This window comes from Primulina tabacum, chromosome 5, assembly GCF_025594145.1.
Source record: "Primulina tabacum isolate GXHZ01 chromosome 5, ASM2559414v2, whole genome shotgun sequence".
Lineage (NCBI taxonomy): Eukaryota > Viridiplantae > Streptophyta > Magnoliopsida > Lamiales > Gesneriaceae > Primulina > Primulina tabacum.
The window spans coordinates 38,111,110-38,118,911 of NC_134554.1; the positions used below are offsets into that span (position 1 = coordinate 38,111,110).

Genomic DNA, 7,802 nt, shown 5'->3' on the forward strand with positions numbered 1-7,802 from the left:
TTTAAATTTTTTTTGTTGACTTCATCAATTCACGCCAAACTTAAGTAGGCCCATAGAAATAAATATTCAACCTATATTGTCAAGTGTTATATTAAAAAAGAAATATATTATTAAGCCCATATCAGTAAAAATAAATATTCAGCCCAAATATATATTAGAATAATATGGTATCAACATTCTAGAAAGTTTCCTTAAATTTTTTTATTGTGAAATATTAAGTTTGCAATCCTATGATGGATACTTTTGATGGGAATTAAGTCAAATATACATATTATAACAAGTGACGTGTCCAATAAAATTATCACTGTGAATGTTCACCTTTTATACACGTTACATATATTGGTAGGTTGGTAGTTTCGATGATACATATGAGGACACTGGCCCATATGATTTGAATGGACAAAATTCACACACCTGTGTGATTTTGAAAAAAATTAGTGGATCCCATGTATGTATGACTAAATTTGGTCCTTTGATTCTATGATGGAGTAGTGCCCTACACGATGAAATCAACCCATATATTGCGCCCATGGTTTTGACATTTTGCAAGTGATATTTATTGCGACATTGATTTTGGCGTGTTCACTTTTTCTTCTCCGCTAATACTTTTTTTTAAAAAAAAAATTTGATTTAAAAGGTATAAAATATTCTAAAATCTAAAATGAATTAATTCACTTGTCAATTAATGAAATGATAATAATAACAAATATTGTTGTTGAACTTGTTAAAGATTGTACCAGCACGTAACACGTACATAAAAATCAGACAATTTGTCGAATGTTTTTTTATATAATAATGTAATAGTAATTATCTTAATACTTTAGTAGATACAAAAAAATTTCATCTAATAAACATTATTATAAGTGTTAAAAGTAAAATTTTACGATAAAAAATAAAAAATCTCAAACTCAAAAAAAAATTTAAACTACGTACTTTTATAAAATTTTCTCCATTCAATTGTGTTATTTACTTCACAAATTGAGGGACCTATTTTTATAATTTTTTTGAAAATAATCCAAAAATAAATATATTATTACATACATCATCACACACTAACTCTTATTTTCAACATTTAATAATTTTCAATTCTTTATTTTCAACACAACTCTTTATTTTCAACCGTAAGAACCTATTTTAGTAAATTATATTGATAACTCAATAATTTGTTAAATCATATTAAATAACTCAAAAAATTTAAAAATAGTTAATAACACTAAAAATTCATGTGGGGTTGCAAGTACCTAAATGAGACTACAATTGATAGTCTACGCCAAACCAACAATTCACCAACCACCATAAATCAACCCACCACTAACATCAATTTGATTCAATTTCGATCTTTTTTTCCGTCTAACGTTGACATGGTATCGAAATGACATCCATACTCTACATATGCAGTATCACATCAATAACACTCCAGATACAAATTTGACCATATCGAAAATAGATAAATACACATTATATATATGTGTGTGTTATATATAAAACAAAAACTTGTGTGAGACGGTCTCACGGATCGTATTTTGTGAGACGAATCTCTTATATGAGTCATCCATGAAAAAATATTACTTTTTATGCTAAGAGTATTACTTTTTATTGTAAATATCGGTAGAATTGATCCGCCTCATTGATAAAAATTCGTGATACCGTCTCACAAGAAACTAACCTTATACATGACTGACGAGGACAAAGTTAGTTGGTTAGATTAGAATAGGACAATGTAAGTGTGACCATCGCCAACTCTACAACTTTCATCGGTCAACATATTTTCTACACCCACCAAAGTGGACCACTCTCTTAAATTTCTGAATTCATCTCTTTTATATTATATATATATATATATATATATATATATATATATTTATTATTATAACATATGATATTATATTATGAAATTACTTCCCATTTGCTTTACTTTTTGGCATTTATCATGCAATTATTCGAATAATGTACTACTCTAGTAATTAAAAGATTATGACAGCAAATTATTGGATAATATATGGGGAGTGTTTAGTTGTCTTTGTAGAGTTGTTTGAATCGAATCGTGATAAGGTGATTCTCTCAATATGCACGTTTGTTTTTTTAATCTAGTTCATCAATCAATACATAACAATCAAATATCTCGATTTATCGCAAATATTTCTAATAATCACATCAAATAATCAATTACAAGTTAAAACTAACCACGATGTCGATTCATCACAAATAATTTCAATAATTGCATCAAATACCCGATTAAAACTGATTACAATTGTTAAAAATAAGTTTTCAAAAAGTATTTTGATTTTAAATTATTAGTTTAACAATCAAATAGAATAAAAACAATTTATTTATTACAAAAATTTGTGTGAGACGATTTCGTGGATTGGTCAACGGTTGAAACCGTGCATTAAACAAATATTATTTTTATATGCATTAAACAAATATTATTTTTTATTATTATATATATAAATAGATGTGATCAAAAAAATTGTATTGACATTGTAATTCAAAGATGCTATTCAAGGCAAATCAAAATATGATGTCAAAATCAACAGCCGAAAGACGGTGAAAGTTTCAAACTGAAGTCTTTAGCATTTACCATCAAACAACCACCCTTCTCTTTCTCTCTCTCACACACACGCACTACTGTTCACCTTCAAGCCAAGACGACGCCGTTGCTCCGCCATGTTTGAATCCGAGGAGTACGAGAGTAGGGCCATAGAGGTGCGGGCGACGGAGGCTCTGGGCCAGGGGTTCGACCTTGCAAGTGACTTCAGGCTCAAGTTCGTGAAGAGGTGTCCCGAGGGTGGTAGATTGTTGGTTTTGGATGAAGAGACGAGGCGTGACGTTGTCGTGCCGGGGCTCGGCGGAGGAGTCACGATTCCGGGCGTGCCGGAGTGCATCCGTGTCGATAAAGGGGATCACATAAGGTTCAAGTCTGATGTTCTCCAGTTCAATCAGGTTATTTGTTTTTCTGAATTTTTTGTTCTTATATGAGCTCGTGGGATCGCTTGTACTTATTTTTTTTAAAAAAAAAAATTGACCTTTTTTAGATTGTTTTGGTGTTAGTTTATATCGGTGTTTGAAAGCATCAATCGATTAATCTGTTAATAAAGAACTTGTGTTGGATATGTGTTTTGATCCGACATTGTTGGGTGTTGGCAAATAAGCTTGAACAACTCTTTTATGTAGAAGGGTAGTCTCTTGGGATTGGCTTGCTGTGAACTTGTAATCAGCCTGTGTGTGTAGTTCGGGGTCCAGGAAAGGATTTGTTTTCTTTAATCGACAGAGATCATATGACTTTGATGTCATGAAGAATAGAGTGAACTTTTGGGTGTGTGAGTGAGCCAGCCAAGCAACAGTCGTGTTATCATATTAGTTATAGTTGTTGAAGATGAATTATTTTTTAAACGAAAGATTAAAATTCCTCAATAAAATTTAAAATGTAAAAATGAAGGATAAGACATCTTTCTGATCTATCCTATGTCAAACAAAATTAACACGTGAACGGATATGTAATCTCGATATGAATAGATTCCACAGTCACTGATTTAAGCTAATATATGTTGGCATCAGATTAAAAAAGAAGGAATGGAATCATGAATTGTTTTCTGCATGAGCCTGAATTCATTGATTTGATCAGTTTGTCTGGTTATATGGATTTTGCTATTGAAAGGGTTGTTTCTGTCATATTATTTCAGTTTGTCTGTTTATATAGATTTTGAAGTCCTTTTAGCTAAGAAAAATTGTTTTTATTGAAGATGTCGGAGCTACTTAATCAGAAGTCGTCGGTCCAGGGAAAAGTGCCGTCCGGGTATCTTAATGCTATTTTTGATTTAACCGGAGCCTGGTTGAATGATGCTGAGGACGCTAAACATCTTGCATTTGATGGTTACTTCATTTCACTTTTCTGTTTGCACCTTAATGCATCACAGTTAGTTCTGCACGACCATGTGAAGAAGTCTGTTCCATCTCGTTGGAATCCAGCTGCATTATCCAGGTAAATTCAAGTTAACACCCTTCTCTCTTTTTGAAATCATGAGAAGTTTTAGGGTCGATAGCCAGTATGAACATTATAGTAATTAAAGTACAAAAACCATGATAATAGTCTTGGTATTATTTTAGTATATCAGAACTTTGAGTTGACTGTAAAGCTTATGCCTATGGTTTCTGATGAATTTTATTGGCAGATAAGCCTTAATTTGGACTTCTAAAATTCATCCAAATTTGTTTTTGATTTCTGATTCCAAATCTCATAGTCATACTTGCATGCATAAACATTTAAGTCAGAACTGAGTAAGATTTTTACTTGTAACACTGAAAGAGTTTGTGTGGCCAAATAGTCTTTGATAGTGTGGCCAAATAGTCTTTGATATGACACAAAACTAGTGCTTTTGCCAAGTTAATGACTTCCCCTAGAAAAATTGTGGAGGATGGTAGTTGCTGCAGGATTAATGGCCTTTTCTGTTGTAGAAGTTTTTAAATGACACAGTTATTTGGTGATTGAAACTTGGATTCTTGGTGTGCGTTGGTGTTGCATCTTATTAGCCGTATAAATAGTTTTTGTCGGTGTTGCATCTTATTAGCCCCATGAATAGTTTTTGCAGTGATTTTACCCTCTTAACCTGTTGTGAACGGGATACCATGAATGTGCCCTTCTTTTCTTAAAGCCACTGTGTTCTTGCTTCTATTGTTGGAAAATCTGACTTGTGCAAGTAGTGTTGTATTTTTCAAATACACCGTGGCATGTGAAAATGAGTCTCCAGTGCATAATTTTTTTTGCAAGCTATAGTTCTTTCTTCTTTACAACCTTCCCCCGGAGCTTCCCCTTGCATTCATGCTCTAGATTCAGTTAGGCATGTGTTTCCGACCTTGCCAAGAGTCCTCGAGAACTATTACCATCTATTTGTCATCTTCTATCTTGTCATGGTACTGATTGATATTTATTAGCCAGATTTATTGAGACCTACGGAACACATATAGTTGTGGGATTGGCAGTCGGGGGCCAGGATTTACTTTGTGTTAAGCAGAGGTCATCTTCTCCAGTTCCTTCAGCCGAACTCAAAGGATATTTGGAGGAACTTGGAGATTGTCTGTTCTCTGATGCTAATAGTCCTATTCTAGAGAGGAAGGCAAAGGATAACCCAAAGAAGGTTGGTACATGTTTGTGTGTGTGTACTCTTGTGCATGTGCCTGTTCGTATTCATTTGTCGATTACTTGATTCTCGTTAGACGATACTATGATTGTTGAGTTCTTGAAATGGTTTCATTATGTAGGTTCCCGAGGTATTTACTCGTATGCTACAGCCACATACCATGCAATTTACCAGCGTTACAGAAACATCAAGCAAGGATGTAAGTTACCCTTATATTTACATATATCAATAATAGTAATTATTATAATTACTGTTGCCATTATGATAGTTGATTTGTAATATTATTTGAATCAGGGACTCACAATTATATGGTCAAAAAGAGGTGGTGACATGTTTGCTCAAAGTCATTCCCGGTGGCTCCAGACAATGGCAGCTAATCCGGAAGCTATTCTTTTCAAATTTGTCCCCATTACCTCTCTACTTAATGGAATTCCTGGGAGTGGCTATCTTAGTCACGCCATTAACCTGTACTTACGGTGTATGCTCTTCTGATTCTCTGATGTGACTAATAAATTTCTTTCTTTACTTGTGGTGTATGCTCTTCTGATTCTCTGATACGACCAATAAATTTTTTTCTTTCGTTGTTATGCCTTTTTTGTCTAAACTTATGCATGGGTTTTTCCTCCGGTATTAATTATTAATGGAAAATTAACTTTAATTTTCTCTTTATAGACAAGCCAGCTATAGAAGATTTGCAATATTTTTTGGAGTTTCAAGTTCCGAGACAGTGGGCGCCTCTGTTCTGTGAGTTGCCCCTGAGGCATCAAAGAAGGAAAACATCTATCCCTTCATTGCAGTTCTGTTTCTTAGGTCCAAAGATTTTTGTCAGCTCCTCCCAGGTGTGAACTAAATTTTTACATTGGAAGCGAAATCATGCAAAGTCTCACTGCTCTTGATTAATTTTTGGAGTTCTAATCATGATTCTTTTATCCAAATAAAGCATTCCGCTTCATTATAGATGGTTGCATCATTCTTATCTTGATACTACACCCCAGCATGCTGGCTTACCTAAGTCCTGTGTGCACGCATGAAATGATCCCCTAGAGATTACTCAGATTGTATGATGTGAATTTTGAATAGGTAGGACAAACATTTGGAATTTATTTAAATTATCGGTATGCTATCTGATGTCATGAACTGAATTCACTTCAAGTTATGTTCTTTTTTTTATATGAGAATCATGGCTCTTGATCTTCAAATTCATGTTTCATTAATAGAAATCACTGTAACAGCTATCGAAAGACGTAAGATGTTACTTTTGTGTATTTAAGTTTTTTTACCTGGCTTTGTTATTTAGATGGTTATTTTAATAAATTGGTAATCAGAGGCAATCCCGAGGATGGGAATTGGCGAGTAGGGTAGGAGCAATCCCCAATGAACGAGAGTTTGCGATTTCATGTGTAATTTTTTGTGAAATTACGGGTTTTCTAAGAATAACTGAGTCGCCTTCCTGTACTGAATTTCTATATCCTCTATTAGTGATTGCACCTGTTGATAAAAAAAATCTCATCATTTGAGCTCAACTGTAGGTTGTAAGTGATCAAAAACCCGTGCTTGGCCTCCGCCTATACTTGGAAGGAAAGAAAAGCAATCGTCTAGCTGTTCATGTAGAGCATCTTTCAAATCTTCCAGATATAATGACATTTGCCTCATCTACTTCGACCGCACAGAAGCCCCAGTGGCGAGGCTCTGATGACTATGAATTCTCCGACCAGTTCTTAGAACCAGTCCGATGGAAGAAATTCTCAAATATATGCTCCTCCATTGTTAAACACGATCCCACCTGGGTTCAAGGAGAATCCAGTGGCGTTTTCATTGTGACTGGAGCACAGCTCATAATAAAGGGAAAATGGCCCCGTAAGGTCCTCCACCTCCGTCTACTTTACACCCACTTACCGAACTGCACGATCCGCAAAACAGAGTGGGCATCGACGCCCGAAGCATCTCGAAAGTCCAATTTTTTCACGAAACTGAGCACGACTTTCACATTCACCCAAAGGGCCGTGGCCGATGCTCCGAAGCAGCCTGCAGCAGCCCTTAATTCAGGTGTCTTCCCTGATGGTCCACCTGTGCCTATTCGATTCACGAAGCTGCTTAAATATGTCGATACCACCGAAGTTTCACGAGGCCCATATGATGTCCCGGGGCATTGGTTAGTAACTGCCGCTAAGTTGGTTGTTGAAGGTGGAAAAATAGGTTTGCATGTGAAGTTTGCTCTGTTAGATTACTCACAAGTGTAGTTTCCTTTTTGTCAAATGGGAAGAGGGTTATAATTTGTTTTTAGTCTATTGTTTATATCATTCTTTGAACCCATGTTTGTACATCTTATGCACCTTATGCCGCCTTAAATGATTCCCTCAAGAAGAAACGATTCTAGTGCGATTTTAACGTTGGCATTTTGACTGTGAGGTTGTGTTTGATCTACGGATCTGTATTTGTAGGATGTTGATTTTAAGTTTATCCATTTGCTTGAATAAACAAAACAAACGTAGATTTCATATCCATTTATACCAAGTTATGGTATATTTAGTGATTTCAAACGTTGAAGACATATATCATTTGAAATCCATAACTCCAGCTCTTCTTCTAAATCACATCATTTCATTTAAAAATATCAATTCAAGCGCAATTTGGATTTATGGATTTGGAGCTAAAAATTTCAAA

The 7,802-nt window shown here is 34.6% G+C and overlaps 1 protein-coding gene across 1 annotated transcript; it reads left to right on the forward strand.

Annotated features, from left to right (window-relative positions):
- The first annotated feature begins 2,527 nt into the window (after nucleotides 1-2,527).
- Nucleotides 2,528-7,526, forward strand: LOC142547586 (MACPF domain-containing protein At4g24290-like). Its single transcript, XM_075655947.1, has 7 exons — nucleotides 2,528-2,943; nucleotides 3,744-3,982; nucleotides 4,937-5,135; nucleotides 5,260-5,337; nucleotides 5,433-5,616; nucleotides 5,811-5,977; nucleotides 6,668-7,526. The coding sequence occupies exons 1-7, from the start codon at nucleotides 2,668-2,670 to the stop codon at nucleotides 7,376-7,378; spliced, it is 1,854 nt and encodes a 617-aa protein (XP_075512062.1). The 5' UTR covers nucleotides 2,528-2,667; the 3' UTR covers nucleotides 7,379-7,526.
- The last annotated feature ends 276 nt before the right edge of the window (nucleotides 7,527-7,802 follow it).